The following is an 18830-nucleotide window of genomic DNA, read 5'->3' on the forward strand; positions in this document are numbered from 1 at the left end:
TTTAATGTTAATCTTCTTCTCATGCTCTTCGTCCCTACTCTGTTCTTAGTTACTCTCCTTATATCAAAGAAGACATTTGGCATTTGTTTTTTAGGGATTGACTAGCTTCACTTAGCATAATCTGCTCTAATGCCATCCATTTCCCTGCAAATTCTATGATTTTGTCATTTTTTAATGCAGAGTAATATTCCATTGTGTATAAATGCCACATTTTTTTTTATTCCTTCGTCTATTGAAGGGCATCTAGGTTGGTTCCACAGTCTTGCTATTGTGAATTGTGCTGCTATGAACATCGATGTAGCAGTGTCCCTGTAGCATGCTCTTTTTAGGTCTTTAGGGAATAGACCAAGAAGGGGAGTAGCTCGGTCAAATGGTGGCTCCATTCCCAGCTTTCCAAGAAATCTCCATACTGCTTTCCAAATTGGCTGCACCAATGTGCAGTCCCACCAGCAATGTACAAGTGTACCCTTTTCCCCACATCCTCGCCAGCACTTGTTGTTGTTTGACTTCTTAATGGCTGCCAATCTAACTGCAGTGAGATGGTATCTTAGGGTGGTTTTGATTTGCATTTCTCTGACTGCTAGAGATGGTGAGCATTTTTTCATGTACTTGTATGTCCTCCTCTGAGAAGTGTCTGTTCAGGTCCTTGGCCCATTTGTTGACTGGGTTGTTTGTTCTCTTATTGTCTAATTTTTTGAGTTCTTTGTATACTCTGGATATTAGGGCTCTATCTGAAGTGTGAGGAGTAAAGATTTGTTCCCAGGGTGTAGGCTCCCTATTTACCTCTCTTATTGTTTCTTTTGCTGAGAAAAAACTTTTTAGTTTGAGTAAGTCCCATTTGTTGATTCTAGTTATTAACTTTTGTGCTATGGGTGTCCTATTGAGGAATTTGGAGCCCGACCCCACAGTATGTAGATCGTAGCCAACTTTTTCTTCTATCAGACGGCGTGTCTCTGATTTGATATCAAGCTCCTTGATCCATTTTGAATTAACTTTTGTGCATGGCGAGAGAAAGGGATTCAGTTTCATTTTGTTGCATATGGATTTCCAGTTTTCCCAGCACCATTTGTTGAAGATGTTATCCTTCCTCCATTGCATGCTTTTAGCCCCTTTATCAAATATAAGATAGCTGTAGTTTTGTGGATTGGTTTCTGTGTCCTCTATTCTGTACCATTGGTCCACCCCCCTGTTTTGGTACCAGTACCATGCTGTTTTTGTTACTATTGCTCTGTAGTATAGTTTGCTATACCGCCTGATTCACACTTCCTGCTTAGCATTGTTTTTTGCTATTCTGGGTCTTTTATTTTTCCATATGAATTTCATGATTGCTTTCTCTATTTCTACAAGAAATGCCGTTGGGATTTTGATTGGCATTGCATTAAACCTATAGAGAACTTTTGGTAATATCGCCATTTTGATGATGTTAGTTCTGCCTATCCATGAACAGGGTATATTTTTCCATCTTCTAAGATCTTCTTCTATTTCTCTCTTTAGGGTTCTGTAGTTTTTATTGTATAAGTCTTTCACCTCTTTTGTTAGGTTGATTCCCAAGTATTTTATTTTTTTTGAAGATATTGTGAATGGAGTGGTTGTCCTCATTTCCATTAAAAGCCTGAAGGCTGATAAACCAGTCATACGTTCCAAAAAGACTCACAGCTTTCATAAAACTTACCCTCTTGCAGCTCACAGAATACCCAAGGCCAAAGTGAGTCGAAAGTTCAGAAAGGATAATTTGCACAATAGACTGATGCTTGCAAAGAGGCCCCCATTCTCTGCAATAAGGAGCCTCATAAATTCCCCCCCACGAGGGGCCTTTTCATCTTTAGGAGACCTGAATTCTCAGGAGAATCCTTTCTCAGGATTATATGCTCTTTCAGAACCTATAGAAAGTGTTCCTGCAGAAAACAATACTGCAAAAATTCCTTCTGAAGGAACTATTTTTGAAGCAAACATTACTGTGTTGGATGAACCCACCTCTGAAAATGCAACCTATGAAAACGCTGCTGCAGAGGCTGTAGATTCTGCTGTGACTCCTTTCAACATAATGCCAACTGTTCAACAAACCAATGAGACACAATGGGAATACCTCAACTCGAACACTGACTCACAACCCAAGCCTGAAGACTTATCCTACCCATTGATGGCATCCCCAGGTGATCAGTTTGAAATTCAGCTAAACCAGCAACTTCGGTCCCTCATCCCCAACAATGACGTGAGAAGGCTCATTTCTCATGTTATTCGGACTTTGAAATTGGACTGCTCTGAACCCTATGTGCAACTGGCCTGTGCCAAGCTCATCTCCAGAACAGGCCTCCTGATGAAGCTTCTCAGTGAGCAGCAAGAAATCAAGGTGTCCAAGGCTGAATGGGACACGGACCAGTGGAAAACTGAGAACTATATCACAGAAGCCCAGGGTGATAACAAAGAGCATGAGGAGACAAGTGAGGTGAGGGAAACTATTGAGCAAGAAGCCCAGACTTTTTCATCATTTAGGGTATACAATTGAAGCATTCAAGCAGGAAGACCGGGGGCTTCTAGTCCACATCTTGTCTTGGCCACATAACTTTGCCTAAGACAGTGATCCCCATTTTGTTCCATTAGAGAATAAAGTGGACTTAACACACAAGATAAACAAATAATAGGAAGAAAAATGTGTGATAATAAGATGTAACATATTAAATTTGGTGTGTTCTTTAAGAAACTGCAAGCTATTCACCTGGAAGAATGGAAATTTTGAATAGTTAACTTTCATCCTTTCCAGTCTCTTTTTTACTTAATAAAAATCATTCTTTTTCTTTCTTTTAGCTCACAAAAGGAGTCCCGGGATATGGTTATAACAACAAACTCATCTTGGCAATATCTGTGACTGTAGTGGTGATGATTTTGATTATAATTTTCTGTGTGATTGAGGTAAGGACAACAATCAATTCAGGTTTCCAGAATACATCTTATCATTGTAATAGATTTAGAACGTATACCCTGAAAATCAAAGTTCCTTCCCCACCTACTACTTGACATTTCTCTTCAGTCACTAACACTGAGTTATGCTTTGTTCTTTTATTGAAAAATATATTCTAGGGATTTTTATTTATTTTTTTTATTTTACTTTTTGGTACCAGGGATTGAACCCAGGGGTGTTTGAACATTGAGCCACATCTCCAGCCCTTTTTTGTATTTTACTTAGAGACAGGGTCTCACTGAGTTGCTTAGTACCTCGATAAATTGATGAGGCTGGCTTTGAACTCACAATCCTTTTGCCTCAGCCTCCCAAGCAGCTGGGATTATAAGTGTGCTTCACAGTGCCCAGCCCCAGAGACTTTTAAAGGAACTTCATTTCCAGGGAATCTTTGAGAAATTGAAACCAAGAGAACAAGCTATAATTTCTTAAGAAATTAAGACTAATATGGCCAGAGATGTCATCGTAGCAAAATTTGTCCAACCCAAAACCATGTCCACAATTTGTTACTCTCATTTTTGTAAAGTTTTGATGTACTTTCATTCTACCACTGATTTCTTTCCTTGTTACTGAAATGACAAGAGATGACTTCACTCTCAAGCAGCAGTCATTACCCTGGGGTAAAAGGAGAGGGCTAAAAGATCAAAGTGCTATATGTAGACTCAGTGGATCCACACAGCTTCCTCCTCCTCCAGTGTGTGAGGTATTGTCTAAGTAGGTGTTCAGGTAAAGCACTGCAGCTAAATTCTCATCAGGCTACTCCAGAGCAGGTCCTAGTGATAATAGTATATTCCTGGCTCTGGCTTCTGTTTACCTTCTGTTTGCTTACATGATGGTTTATTACTTTTCTCAATAGGCAGGTTTAGAATATTAAGAGTCATTTAACGAGCTGACAATCTTGATTCTACCCTCCCAATTCAACCATCCAACTTAGCTAGTTTGCCTTTTCTACTGTAATAGCAGTCCTCCATTCCAGCCAGAGCAGCCTCTCCATATACCCGTCACACCATGCTCATTCCTTGCCTATCTAAAATTCCCTTACTTTGCCATGTCTGTGGAAGTTTTATGAATCTGTCAAAAACCAATTCAAGTTCATCTTTCTTTACAAAGCCTTCTCTGAATACCCCAGTTCTCCTGGACCTATGCCAACTATGAGATTTGTTTCCATTTCTTGAGGTGATGGTGAAGCTTTGTCCCTCCCCTCATAATTTAAATTTTTGGTAAACAATTTTTTAAAAGATGACTATAGGAGAGAGAAACACCAACATCTCTGTTCCATTAATGGAGTGGAACAGAGATATATAAGGATCAGATGGCTCAGACTTGAATAGAAACCTGACTGAGTATATTACATATCTACAGAAAAATAGGTCCAGGCCAGGAGTGATGGCACACACCTATACTGCCAGTGACTTAGGAGTCTGAAGCAGGGAGATGGCAAATTTGAGGCCAGTTTGGGCAACTTAGCAAGACCCTTTCTCAAAATAAAAAAAAATGAAAGGGCTGAGTAGCTAGAGTAGGCTGGGTTCAATCCCCAGTACCAAAAAAAGAAAAGAAAAATATATCTACAGGAGAGCTGGTCAGTAGTAAAAGCACAGAAAAGACAAGAAAGAAACTGGTTTGAGGGCTGGGGTTGTGGCTCAGTGGTAGCGTCCTCGCCTAGCATGCATGAGGCACTGGGTTTGAACCTCAGCACCACATAAAAATAAAGACAATAAAGTCCATCAACAATAAAAAATATTTAAAAAAAAAGAAACTGGTTTGAATAGTGCCCATCCTAACATTTTGCGAGAGTAGCAATGGATCTCTGGGCAGGTGTGGAGTCAGTTTCACTGGCCGGACAACCCCTGGCCAGGAGAGGAGATGAATGGATCTATCTACCTTAGCCCTTTTGTTCTAATTCTATTCTCACCAAGTAGCTTTCCAGTTGGGCTTAAGTATGCCTCAGAGGCCTCTCTACAGAGAAGCAATTCCCTTGTGGTGTAGACAGATGTTCTGTTTGTGGAGCAGAAGTATTTCTTACTATCAGGTCATTTTCTGGCAATCTGTGTTGGGGTCAGTCCTGTAGCATCTATAAGGTGAGACTTCTCGGAAGAAAAGAAGTAAGTTCTCTCTTAGTGAAGACAGAGTCAAATTTTGAGCCTAAGGGGGTGCTTACACATGGGGTCAGTTTGCAAAAAGCCTCTGGGAAGATTATCACTGGCCATTGCACAGATGGTATGATCTGCATCTCTGGGTGGCATGTGGCCTTTCTTGAAATTTCTGTAAAATTTTATACTGATTTAAATTTGTTTATACAGCTGGGTATCATGGTGCATGGCTATAATCCAGTGACTCAGGAGGCCAAGGCAGGAGGATCACAAGTTCAAAGCTTGCCTCAGTTAATTTAGTGAGGCCCTAAGCAACTTAGTGAGACTGTGTCTCAAAATAAAACATAAAAAGGGCTTGGAGTATGGCCAGTGATTAAATGCACCTGGGTTCTATCCCTGGCCCAAAACAAATTTGTATGTACAATTCAATCTTATATTCGTGTTTATTTATATTTTTATTATTTCCTCTCCCCAATTAGATGATGAGCTCTAGGAAGACAAGGGAGGATGTAGTAGTAGATACTACTATAGTGGACAATATGGTGTTCAAAAGAAAAGAGATGAGATATTATGTCAATTCCACAATGAGGAATCATGTAAATCCAGTATCTGAAGTAGCATACAGAGTCTAGCAATAGAGAGACTCAAGTGATCCTAAAACGTTTGCATATATTTATATGCATGCATGTTATGTGTTAAGAATCAAACCCAGGGCCTTGGATATGCTTTGCCACTAAGCTACACTCTCAACCCCTGAGACTTTTTATTTATTTATTTATTTTTAATTTTTTTTATTGTTGGTTGTTCAAAACATTACATAGTTCTTGATATATCATATTTCACACTTTGATTCAAGTGGGTTAGGAACTCCCATTTTTACCCCGTATACAGATTGCAGAATCACATCAGTTACACATCCATTGATTTTCATATTGCCATACTAGTGTCTGTTGTATTCTGCTGCCTTTCCTATCCTCTACTATCCCCCCTCCCCTCCCCTCCCCTCCCCTCTTCTCTCTCTACCCCCTCTACTGTCATTCATTTCTCCCCCTTGTATTATTTTCCCCTTTCCCCTCACTTCCTCTTGTATGAAATTTTGTATAACCCTGAGGGTCTCCTTCCATTTCCATGCAATTTCCCTTCTCTCTCCCTTTCCCTCCCACCTCTCATCCCAGTTTAATGTTAATCTTCTTCTCATGCTCTTCGTCCCTACTCTGTTCTTAGTTACTCTCCTTATATCAAAGAAGACATTTGGCATTTGTTTTTTAGGGATTGGCTAGCTTCACTTAGCATAATCTGCTCTAATGCCATCCATTTCCCTGCAAATTCTATGATTTTGTCATTTTTTAATGCAGAGTAATATTCCATTGTGTATAAATGCCACATTTTTTTTTATCCATTCGTCTATTGAAGGGCATCTAGGTTGGTTCCACAGTCTTGCTATTGTGAATTGTGCTGCTATGAACATCGATGTAGCAGTGTCCCTGTAGCATGCTCTTTTTAGGTCTTTAGGGAATAGACCGAGAAGGGGAATAGCTGGGTCAAATGGTGGTTCCATTCCCAGCTTTCCAAGAAATCTCCATACTGCTTTCCAAATTGGCTGCACCAATTTGCAGTCCCACCAGCAATGTACAAGTGTACCCTTTTCCCCACATCCTCGCCAGCACTTGTTGTTGTTTGACTTCCTAATGGCTGCCAATCTTACTGGAGTGAGATGGTATCTTAGGGTGGTTTTGATTTGCATTTCTCTGACTACTAGAGATGGTGAGCATTTTTTCATGTACTTGTTGATTGATTGTATGTCCTCCTCTGAGAAGTGTCTGTTCAGGTCCTTGGCCCATTTGTTGATTGGGTTATTTGTTATCTTATTGTCTAATTTTTTGAGTTCTTTGTATACTCTAGATATTAGGGCTCTATCTGAAGTGTGAGGAGTAAAGATTTGTTCCCAGGATGTAGGCTCCCTATTTACCTCTCTTATTGTTTCTTTTGCTGAGAAAAAAACTTTTTAGTTTGAGTAAGTCCCATTTGTTGATTCTAGTTATTAACTTTTGTGCTATGGGTGTCCTATTGAGGAATTTGGAGCCCGACCCCACAGTATGTAGATCGTAGCCAACTTTTTCTTCTATCAGACGGCGTGTCTCTGATTTGATATCAAGCTCCTTGATCCATTTTGAATTAACTTTTGTGCATGGCGAGAGAAAGGGATTCAGTTTCATTTTGTTGCGTATGGATTTCCAGTTTTCCCAGCACCATTTGTTGAAGATGCTATCCTTCCTCCATTGCATGCTTTTAGCCCCTTTATCAAATATAAGATAGCTGTAGTTTTGTGGATTGGTTTCTGTGTCCTCTATTCTGTACCATTGGTCCACCCCCCTGTTTTGGTACCAGTACCATGCTGTTTTTGTTACTATTGCTCTGTAGTATAGTTTGAAGTCTGGTATCGCTATACCGCCTGATTCACACTTCCTGCTTAGCATTGTTTTTGCTATTCTGGGTCTTTTATTTTTCCATATGAATTTCATGATTGCTTTCTCTATTTCTACAAGAAATGCCGTTGGGATTTTGATTGGCATTGCATTAAACCTATAGAGAACTTTTGGTAATATCGCCATTTTGATGATGTTAGTTCTGCCTATCCATGAACAGGGTATATTTTTCCATCTTCTAAGATCTTCTTCTATTTCTCTCTTTAGGGTTCTGTAGTTTTCATTGTATAAGTCTTTCACCTCTTTTGTTAGGTTGATTCCCAAGTATTTTATTTTTTTTGAGGATATTGTGAATGGAGTGGTTGTCCTCATTTCCATTTCAGAGGATTTGTCGCTGATATACAGGAATGCCTTTGATTTATGCGTGTTGATTTTATAGCCTGCCACTTTGCTGAATTCATTTATTAGCTCTAATAGTTTCTTTGTAGACCCTTTTGGGTCTGCTAGGTATAGAATCATGTCACTGCAAATAGTGATAATTTAAGTTCTTCTTTTCCTATTTTTGTGCCTTTAATTTCTTTCGTCTGTCTAATTGCTCTGGCCAGTGTTTCGAGAAATATGTTGAACAGAAGTGGTGAGAGAGGGCATCCCTGTCTTGTTCCAGATTTTAGAGGGAATGCCTTCAGTTTTTCTCCATTCAGAATGATGCTAGCCTGAGGCTTAGCATAGATTGCTTTTACAATCTTGAGGTATGTTCCTGTTATCCCTAGTTTTTCTAGAGTTTTGAACATAAAGGGATGCTGTACTTTGTCGAATGCTTTTTCCGCATCTATCGAGATGATCATATGGTTTTTTAAATGTAATCTTTTAAAATTTAAATCACTGGGGGGCTGGGATTGTGGCTCATCAGTAGAGTGCTAGCACGGGCTAGCACAGGCAGGACCGGTTTGATCCTCAGCACCACATAAAAATAAAGGCATTGTGTTTTGTTCATCTACACCTTAAAAATAAATATAAAAAAATATTCAAATCACTGGAGAAAAAATGAATTAATAGTAATAGAAGCCTAATGAAGGAGCAAGTAATAAAAGATGCCTACTTTTCACCTTAAACATATTTCAGTAAATGTTAAAAAAAAAAAAAAGAAAGAAATCATGATAGTAGTAGAAGAAAATAGAAGCAATATTTTTTTTTTATAACCTGAGGGAAAAGAGCTTTCTAAGTCTGATAGCACAGGCAGAAACCTTTAGCAGTCTTTAGCAGATGTGACCATCCTATCTCTGATGCCCATTAGCAAACAGTATGTATGGATGTGAAGCATATAGAACAAACAGTTTCCACATGTTATTTTATTTAATCCTCACAAAAATCCTGTAGGATAATATTATAAACCCTCTTTTACAAATGAAGGAGATCAACTGACCTGGGTGGCTAACCAAGAGCAAAATTCCAGTTCCTATTACAAAGCCTGTTCACCTCCTTAAGAGACAAAAATACTGGGAAATATTTGAAATGTTGAAATACAAAGAAAACCATTGCAAACCATTGTAAGGACTAACATGGATTTATAAAACTTTTTTTATACTAAATATGTTAGTCCTTAAGAAAATAAATCCATAAGAAAAAAGACAAGGGGGAGGGCTGTGAAGAGTAGGTGTGTTTCTAGTCAAGCCACCCACCTCTGTCACCAGCACTGCCTTGTGGCCATGGATGAGCTATTGTTATAACCAGTGGTCTCTATTACCTCATGGAATAAAGGTGATTTCAGATATTTTCTTCTAGTGCTTTTCTAACATTGCATTTTTATTTATATTTTTAATCCTTCTGGAATTTGTGTTTTGTTTTAGTATGGTTGGAGTAGGGAATCTTTTCCCCCCCTACATGATTACCCAGTTGTTTCAAAACTATTTTATTTTATTCTTAATATTTTTTTGGTTGTCAATGGACCTTTATTTATTTATTTATTTGTTTGTTTGTTTGTATGTGTTGCTGAGAATCTAACACAGTGCCTCACACATGCCAGGCAAGTGCTCTACCACTGAGCCACCACCCCAGCCCTTAAAACTATTTTAATTAATGGTTGATTCTTTCTTCACTGATGTAAAATACCATCTTTATCTGGACTCTTTTTTCCCATTGATCCAGGTGTCTTTTTCTATACCAGTACTAACATCACACCACTTAATTCCAGTTGCTTTATAACATATTTCAAGCTATATATTTGGTAGGGCAAGCTCCTGCTCTCCTGATCATTTCGTACATTTCATCACTATTCTTATATATTTTCTCTGCCAAAAGAAAAACAAAATAAAAACAAAAACAAACAAACAAACAAAAAAACTGTCTTTGAATTTGAATAGGACTAGATTGAATTTGAAAATGAATTTTCGAATTAACATCTTTACAACATTCTGGGAACATGTAATCTCATGCCATATATTCATTTCTTCTTAATGTGCATTTATTTATTTATTTATTGTGGTGCTAGGGATTGAACTCAGGGGCACTCCACCACCGAGCTGCACTCCCAGTCTTTTTTATTTTTATTTTTTAGAAGGAAGCATTTCCTTCCATATTTTATTTTTATGCGGTAAACCAAGTGCCTCACGCATGGTAGGCAAGTGCTCTACCACTGAGCTACAATAAAAAAAGTTAAAAAATATTTTTTATTTTAAGACAGGGTATTTCAAAGTTACCCAGGCTGGCCTTAAACTTGATCTTCTTGCCTTAATATCTCGGACTGCTGGGAATATAAGTTTGTGCCACCACATCCAGCTGAATTTTAGTATTTTCACTACATAGATTTTTTAAATTGGATCTTTTTAGTTATACATGACAGTAGAATCCATTTTGATATATAGTTTCAGTTCCTTTCCCCATTTATGCCCTCATTTATTTTTCATACTGCATTGATTAAGACCTCCTCAATGAGGTTGAACAGCAGCAATAACAGGCATCCTACTCTTATTCTTGACTTTAAAACGACACTGTTGTTTAAAGTTCTGGCAGACATGTTTATCAAGTTAAGTAGTTCTTTCTTTTTCTACTATTAAGTGTTTTTATTAGGAATTATCTGTTGGATTTTATCTAAAACAGTCAATAAAATATATTAAGTGCCAGCTGCATGCAAGACCCTAAGCTAGGTACTATGGAAGAGTCAGAGAACCATTAAAAGGATAGAATTCCTGCCCTCAGAAAAGTTATTATCTCACTGGGTAGATAAGACTTAAAATAAATATAAGGAATGAATAGAGACTTGGAGATTAGTGGTCATTGTGATACTTATGACTGTATTTTCTTCCAAAACAGATTTATTCCCATAAAACAGCACCACAAGATGATGAAGAAAAGTCCTTAAGGTAACTATGAGCCTGGCAGTATTTAAATGAGAATTTTATTTTATTTTTAATATTTATTTTTTAGTTGGACACAATATCTTTATTTATTTTTACGTGGTGCTGAGGATCGAACCCAGGATCGCACATGCTAGGCGAGCGCTCTACCGCTGAGCCACAACCCCAGCCCCTAAATGAGAATTTTAGAACTCATCTATTTCAATCTTAACAGTGAGGAAACTGCTAAAGGCAGGAAGAATACTTCCTCTCATGTCTCCCCTGGCTCCAGGAAAACTAGTTTCCCAGCCTGCTGAGGTCAAAGGCACTAGCAGGGATGCATCTGCTGTCTCCAGTCCTTAAGGAAAGAGAGTGGAGGGCAAGAGGTTTGTGCTGTGCCTGCTCCCACTGTTCACGTGCATCAGACTCAGCTGGAGCCCTTCTTTGAGGCTTTCAGGGACAGGGAAGACCTTGGGTCATTATCGTGCTGTGCTATTCCCCTTCCAGGCTGGCGGAAGTAGAAGTAGAATGTATGAGTCCTTCCTCCAGGTGGTAGGAAAACTTTACCTTCTTGCCTTACTGGTCACCTTCTCACCCCCACTCTCTATTCCTTTTACCTAGATTTCATAAAATTTTAACAGGGAGCTTAGAAATAGTAGTTTGTCTCTTCCTTTTATAATAAGAAACGGAGAATAAGAAAGGGAAAATATCTTACCCTGTGGTCACAGTTAGTGTCAGAAAATGGTTCCTTTCCAGCTAGGTACTTCTCCATTAATTATACCCACACTTGGGCTGTGAGCAACATTTGATATTGTGAATTAGTAGACACATTTCAATGTAAACATCAGCAATGTTTGAAACAATGCACAGGTTTTTTTTTTCCTATTGTTTTTTGTTATGTATATGTCTAAACTGATTTTACAACTCAATCATAAGTGACAGCCTGCAATATGGAAATCAGTGAGCTAGACAACTTTACTAATTGGACTTTGGTATTTACTTGATGTAATTCAACTTGTAGGATAAAGCAGCTAGGAAATAGAAACACCTTCTCCCTCAAGAGCCACCCTGCTCCCCACCCCAAAATGATGATACATGTTGAGATTTAAGTCCAAAGAGGACTGATGTGAAAGGCTCTGGAGAGAGTAAAACACTTCAGCCCAGTATGGTTGTGTACTGTACAAGGTACTTAGCCAAGAGGGTAAGCAGAGTTGCTAATCCTGCCTATGCTCATGTGGCTCTTTGGGAACATACATAGAGAGTTCTGGTAGCCCAGCATGCAGGGAATTGTTTTTAGGACCCCAGGTCTAGCATGATTTTGCTCATTGTGCTTATGAACTAAGGTATAGGCTTTGTCCTAAAAAGACCAAAGGTGCACATTACAAAAAGACATGAAAAATGGCATCCATCACTAATTGTCTTGTGCATGTGTTTCCCCCCAGGAGCTGTTTCGGGTTTCTGTGTAGGAGAAGCTCAACGGAAAGTGAAAATCAGGTAAATCTGAAGAGAACCCAGTGCTGTGGCCAGGGAAGGCAGCGGGAAGCAGAATTAATGTTCCACTTTCTGTTTTCTAGGAGGGCTTTTTCTGGTTAAGGCAGCCACTTTGGCTTAGAGATACGTACAGACCTCTCAATGCCACACGTAAGAAAAACATGGCACAGAAGCTACATGACAAGGACTCCTCTGATGAGGATGAGATTTTCAATAAGGATGCTGGGTAAGTGACTGGGGGTGATATAAAATTCTCAAGTGAAGAGGTAAGGAAAAGCTTAATTGCTCCTTTCAAGAGTAACAACCTTGGCTTTGTTCTTCTCCCAGGGATGAAGCCCCATCACAGACCTCTGCTCCTACTGAGGGCGGAGAGTAAATCTGTCTTGCCTCAAGCGACTGGCAAATTTTATTTTCTAATATTGGCTTCTCATCAGTGCTTGTAAAATACTTTTTTTTCTCATATTAAAAGGTACAAAATTCACAACCAATCCTAGCCATGTGGTAAAAAGTAACATGTAAATAGTTAAATATGTGTATATAAACAACAAGGGCATAGGCAAGTAGAGCTGGTCTAGAGCTAGAATCCTCTATGGCAGCCATGCTTCTGTAAGAGGCAGTGTGTGCAGAGTTGGAAAGAGCTTCTAGGCCTCATGCCCCAGTGTAAATAATCATCTTTCAGAGGGCCAGAAAACACATCATCTTCAAGGAGTGTGGATTTCTAAATAAAATACCAGTTGTTCTGGTGCGCTCTTTCTGGTTCAAGAACCAATCGTTTGAAACTTAGTTGACCTCATGCCCATGAAGATCTTCCACCTTCTGGCCCCTCTCATCAGGTATTGGGGTTGCCAGAATATTTGAATCATTGAACTTGCTGCACTGTGGGGCCAAGCTGTGCTTTTCTTCCCAAGCCTTCAAATCATGTGCAAACATATACCCTGTCTTCGTAGGGGATTCTCCACCCTTTAAAAGCTGGTAGAAAATTAATATTGGTTTATTGGTTTTTCATTTTTAAAATGTTGACCCAGTCGGCAGGGTCTGGGGACCCATCTGCGGAGTCAGTACTGCTCGGGAGGTGGAACTGAGGTCCAATCCTGCACTTCCCGGAGTTCCCCTTGGGAGCTCCCAGATAGAAAGGGGTTGGTCTGAGGAAGATGACGAAGTCGCCCACTCCCTGGGGCACCATTCCGTCTCTGGGTTGGGTAAAGCAAAACAACTCAGAAACAACTCAGAAAGTTTAAGTAAACTAGCCCAAAGTCATATAGCTGTTGAGTCCAGTGCTGACATCAAAATTAGGGCAGGCTTCACCACTGAAGGTCTCTCTAGTCCTCTCCCAGGAGTTAGAAACCCTGCATGTGCCTTAGCAATGTTATGGAACTCCTTCCTTGCAGATTTTTTTTTTTTGGGGGGGGGGGGGTGGTTGGTGGGGGAGGGAAGGGAGCACACTGGGGATCGACTCCAGAGGCACTTTACCAATGAGCTACATCCCCAGTTTTTAAATTTTTTTTTTTTTCCTATCCTTCTGCCTCAGCCTCCAGAGCCACTGGGATTACAGGTGTACATCACTACACACAGCACTCCCTTGCAGATTTAATTTACTGGTTATGGAGTGTTTAAGCCCAAATGATGGGGGCAAGAAGTCATCCTGTCAGGAATTATAAACAACTGCTAAAGATATTCCCTCTTTCCATGTAATACATGGAAAAGCTGATGTAATACATCAGCTAGAACACTTAGAAAAGAGACTCCTTTCTAATCTACTTCACATAGGTGTGCCATGAGGAAACAGCAAGACAAACATTCATACAAAGAATTAGACTTATACTATTTGCTTCGACTTTAAAGTTCTGAATGACCATGGCATCCAACAGAGCTGACCACCACTGACCTTAAGTAGCTTTGGATAATACATAAGAAGAGATCAAGTATATGAACAGCTAATGAAATCTTGGTTTGCAAGACTGATTATTTTAATTTTCTTTCACCACCTCCATTCCATGTTTCCTTGGCCACCGTGAAGGTTTAGATACACGTTCACCAACTGGTATAGACTTTACTGTTTACTACTCACTGCTGTTTAACCCCAATGCCTTAGTACTCATATCATTTTTCCCATATGGGACTTAACTCCCAAAATTGATAGTCCTTAAATAGGAATGAGGCTGGGAATCCTTTCTATTGCCCTCAAAGCCTGGTACATCACCATGGAATTGCTCTCCTTTCTCTGCCCTGACTCTAGGGAGCCTTTGTGGATTAAAAACCCACCTACCAACATTCCTTTCACTGGACTTAGAGATGAGATGGGCAGAGTATAAGCAATATTCTTCTCTTATTTTTAGGAATATTTAACTCATGCCTTTCCTAATGTTTTTAATAACTGATTTTCAAATCAAATAATTACATATCCACTACTACCCAAAGAAATAAAAGAAAGCAAAGCAGTCACTTCTGTTAGCTGATGGATTAAACTTACCTTTGCTTCAGGTGTTACTACTGGCTTTGGTGGGAACTGCACTTCAGTAGCTTTAAGAATAGTATTCTCCTGTAGAATGTCTTGCTGGGACTGGTTATGGCCAAAGGGCTGTCATATGAAAAACAACACAAACAAGCAAATAAGGGTAGGTCTCTGATTAAAATTAAAGAGAATACAATTCAGTACCACAGGGAAGAGAGAGGGGAAGACATTTCCCCTACCATGGCTGGAAGGGATTCTGGAGATGATTTTTTCCATTTTGCTCCTTTCACAGATAAGAGGAAAGGGCTCACAGCTTAAGGATTAGGTCAAACAAGGCAGAGCAGGAACCAGCAGCAGCATTTCCTATCTCAAGCTTTGTTCACAATAAAAAAGGGGAAGATACAGAGCAGGAACCAGCAACCTGTTGTACTCTGAATGACACCTGTGGGCCTAAGCACTACACACATGTGCCTACCACTGGCTAACCTAAGATGCAGAGAAAAAAGTATAAAATAGGAAGTAAAAGAGTAGAAGTGCTAAGGAGAGAGTGGGAACAAAAAAGGACTGGGGCCACTTAGTGCTGGTATCTGTCCCCAAATTGACATTTCCTGATAAACTCTTTAAATAAGTTCAAGCTTACTGTCATCTCTACCATCTTTCTACCAAAAGACCTTAAACGATTCTTTCTAGATGACCTATACCACTACCATCAACAGCCAATTCAACATTATCAGAGAGTATAAATAATAATTAAACCCTACTAGTTTCCCTGAATAGTCTCCATGATTCGGAGAGGTAAGAGAAAGACCAAGGAAAAGTTAAATGGGAAGGAGTCATCTGATTAAGAGCTTGGTATGGGGAGTCTAATCAAAATGTTAAGATTTTACAGGTATTTCAGGGCTCCCATCTGGCTTACACCCATAGCCTAATGGAATCACTGAGACACACAAAACTGAAGATTAAAATAGGAATATATATACATAACTGGATCCCTTTATAAGTTAAACTTACAAGGGAAAAACAAATGTGAAAATTCATTAGATGTAGTTTACTACCTGGGTTATTATTTGTTTAAATAACATTACCTCAATCAGAGACAAGAGGCAAGGGATACTTTCTGACACCACCTCCCTAGTATAAAATGTAAAGCACACTTTCATTAACATTAAAAATAAAGTCTAGGGATTTTCTGAATCTTAGTTCTTAGGCCCCTTGAGAATGATCTTGACTATTCACTATAAACTACTTCATGTTAAACCCCTTCACATATTATGAGAATCAAAACATGTTCTGGATCTAATCGAGAACAGCAAAACTGCATGTTTTCAATGGCCCAGCAGAATTCATTAGATACCCTGTACTTGAGAATTTGTGTTTATGCATAAAGCTTTTATTAGTAAGTCTGTATTTTCTTTGAACCGTTACTTTTGAGATTCCATTTAGTATAACCCAATGATTAACTCCAAGAGCAAATCCACACCAAGGTACAATGTATATATGCCACCCAGGAAGCAAGTCAAGCTGCTATCTCACCCTTCTTCCTTACCTTTCTTCCATATAGACACTGGTAGAAGATCACACCCACTGACCAGACATCAACTTTATTTGAAATCTTTGGTGGTTCCTTCCCAACCACAAAACACTCTGGCGGTAAATACCTGGGAGAAAAGAGAAATAAAAATTCTTAGAAAATAAATATATAAATCTAAGACAACTATAAAAAGGCAAAATAAAAGGTCTTATTGATAATTGCAATATCTGGATTTAAAATCAACTTAGAAAAGTATGAGAGTCAATGAAAAGATTTAGGAAGGTGGCAATGCCCATATAGGCATTAAAATACATTTCTCTTTTTACAGAAAGAGGAAAATATTCTCCCTAGTCTGCAGTCTCCTTTCCTGGAGCTATGCCTAATCCAAGTGTCATTCAACATGCTTTTTGTTGTTGTTGTTGTTGTTTTTGTGGTACTAGGGAGTGAACCCAGGGTCTTGCCCATGCTAGGCAAGCACTCCACCACTGGGCTACATAAACCTTTATTTAATCCTCACAGGTTTTTTTTTTTTTTTTTTAAGTTGTTGATAGACTTTTATTTTATTTATTTATATGTGGTGCTAAGAATCAAACCCACTGCCTCTCACATGCTAGACAAGCTCTACACCACTGAGCTTCAACCCCAGCCCCAACAGGTTTTTTAATGGGGTGGGGACAAAAGAAAAGACTTTCCTTTTACAATCACTTTATCAACAAACATTAAAATATAACTAGAAATGGTTTTCTTTCATTGACTAAAGATGTCTCTAACATCAATAAATGGTTTTTGCTTTTTTTTTTTAATACTGGGGATTAAAACCATGGCTTCCACTAAGATTACTGCCAGTCCTTAAAAATTAGTGCGGGTTTTTTGTTTTTTTGTACTGGGGACTGAACCCAGGGGTGCTTTACCACTGAGCTATATCCCCAGCTTATTTTTTAATTTTGAAATAGGGTCACACTTAGTTGATGAGGGTCTCACTCAGTTGTCCAGACTGGCCTTGAACTTATGGTCTTCCAGTTTCAGTTTCCCAAATTGCTGGGACTAAGTGTCCACATGGTGTGCCACCATGCCCTGAAAAATTAACAGATGGTTTTAAAAGTCAAGTTAATTCAGGTCTCATTATAGAGCTCTGTGGGGTATGGAGCGGGTCCTTTTTTTTTTTTTTTGGTGGAACCAGAGATTGAACCCTGGGGTGCTTAGCCACTAAGCCACATTTCCAGCCCTTTTTTACTTTTTGTTTAAAGACAGAGTCTCACTGATTTGTTTAGGGCCTCACTTAGTAGCTGAGGATGGCTTTGAACTTATGATCCTCCTGCCTCAGCCTCCGAAGTCACTGGGATTACAGGCATGTGGCACTGCACCTGGCTCTATTCTGCCTTCTTAAGGTAGCCTTTTTGTGAAATGTTGACTAGAATTAACTCTAACATAAAAAATCAAGGGTAAGTTGGTGTGAAGGCGCATGCCACCTCCTTGGGAGGTTGAGGCAGAAGAATCACAATTTCGAGGCCAGATGGGGCAACTTAGCAAGACCCTATCTCAAAATATAATAAAAAAGGGCTAGGACCACTGCTCCTATTTACAGCTCTTGCATTGTATGAATAAGGTCCTAGGTTCAATCCATTATACTACCAGCAAAAACAAAAACAAAAATAGAGCTGGGGTTGTAGCTCAGTGGTGGAGCACTTGCCTAGCATGTGTGAGGCACTGGATTTGATTCTCAGCACTGCAAATAAATAAATGTCCATTAACAACAAAATAAATAAATAAATCAAAAGATATTAAAGTTCAAATTATCAAAAGATTTTATATTTCCTACTTTAAGGAGGATTGGGGTTTACTGGCAAATAGTGCAGCAAAAGCCAAACAAACTTGTTAGCACAACCTGTTTCTCACCTAAATTCCTTCCCTCCCCACCAATGGTCTCTAAAGAAACAGAGGACAGCTGACTACACCAAATTGTAAGGTATGGAAAGTTAAGTGCTTCTGGGCATTCAGGAAACCAAACAAATACACCTGGAGTCTTAGCTTTGGCACAACTAGAAGGTAAAATTCTGAAGAAAACAGATCAATTTCTGTTGATTTTGTGCTGGCAAAACCCATTCTATGAAAAACTCTTATTTTGGACCCTCACTGTACACCTGGGATAAAAATCTAAACTTAGAGCTTAAGGGGACCATAAAAGGCAAGAGGCAGATGTTCCTTCTCCTATTTTCCATCTTTGTTTAGTTCAAATGAAAGGCTTTCTTTCTTTTCTTTTTTGTCTGTCTGTTCATTTGTTTTGTGAGGTAGTTCAACTTGTACTTGAACTACTGGTATCAAGCAATTCTCCTGCCTCAACCTCGTGAGCAGCTGGGAATATAGACTTGTGCTGCTGTACACAGCATTTTTTTTTCTTTAAAAGAAGTTTGTTCACTTATCTTATTTTTCTTAACAAAATATTTTTGAACAATTAGGGCCTTTGGCTAGATGATATTTCACAATGAAAACTTTTAGCCAAAATGTGCTGAGGCCTGGGGGTGTAGCCCAGTAATAGAATGCATGCTTAGCAT

General features: G+C 39.1%; 3 protein-coding genes across 9 annotated transcripts in view; 1 reads left to right on the forward strand and 2 right to left on the reverse strand.

Annotated features, from left to right (window-relative positions):
* Positions 1–14872, reverse strand: part of LOC114082409 (keratin, type I cytoskeletal 28) — a 42842-nt gene extending 27970 nt beyond the window's left edge. For all 7 annotated transcript variants that reach the window (XM_071604025.1, XM_071604022.1, XM_071604021.1 and 4 more), the window contains exon 1: positions 14766–14872. The gene's annotated coding sequence lies outside the window, so the exon portion shown is untranslated. The remainder of the gene's footprint in view (positions 1–14765) is intronic.
* LOC139702548 (leucine-rich repeat-containing protein 37A-like) lies at positions 1611–12788 on the forward strand. The gene is made up of 6 exons (XM_071604027.1): positions 1611–2446; positions 2806–2910; positions 10782–10831; positions 12247–12298; positions 12379–12521; positions 12623–12788. The coding sequence occupies exons 1-6, from the start codon at positions 1748–1750 to the stop codon at positions 12669–12671; spliced, it is 1098 nt and encodes a 365-aa protein (XP_071460128.1). The 5' UTR covers positions 1611–1747; the 3' UTR covers positions 12672–12788.
* LOC139702514 (uncharacterized) overlaps positions 13351–18830 on the reverse strand; it is a 28007-nt gene continuing 22527 nt past the window's right edge. The window contains exons 6-7 of the mRNA XM_071603860.1: positions 14766–14873; positions 13351–13485 (exon numbers count right to left, since the gene is read on the reverse strand). Coding sequence (XP_071459961.1) covers positions 13351–13485; positions 14766–14873 — 243 coding nt within the window. The remainder of the gene's footprint in view (positions 13486–14765; positions 14874–18830) is intronic.

This window comes from Marmota flaviventris, chromosome 17 (genome assembly GCF_047511675.1).
Source record: "Marmota flaviventris isolate mMarFla1 chromosome 17, mMarFla1.hap1, whole genome shotgun sequence".
Lineage (NCBI taxonomy): Eukaryota > Metazoa > Chordata > Mammalia > Rodentia > Sciuridae > Marmota > Marmota flaviventris.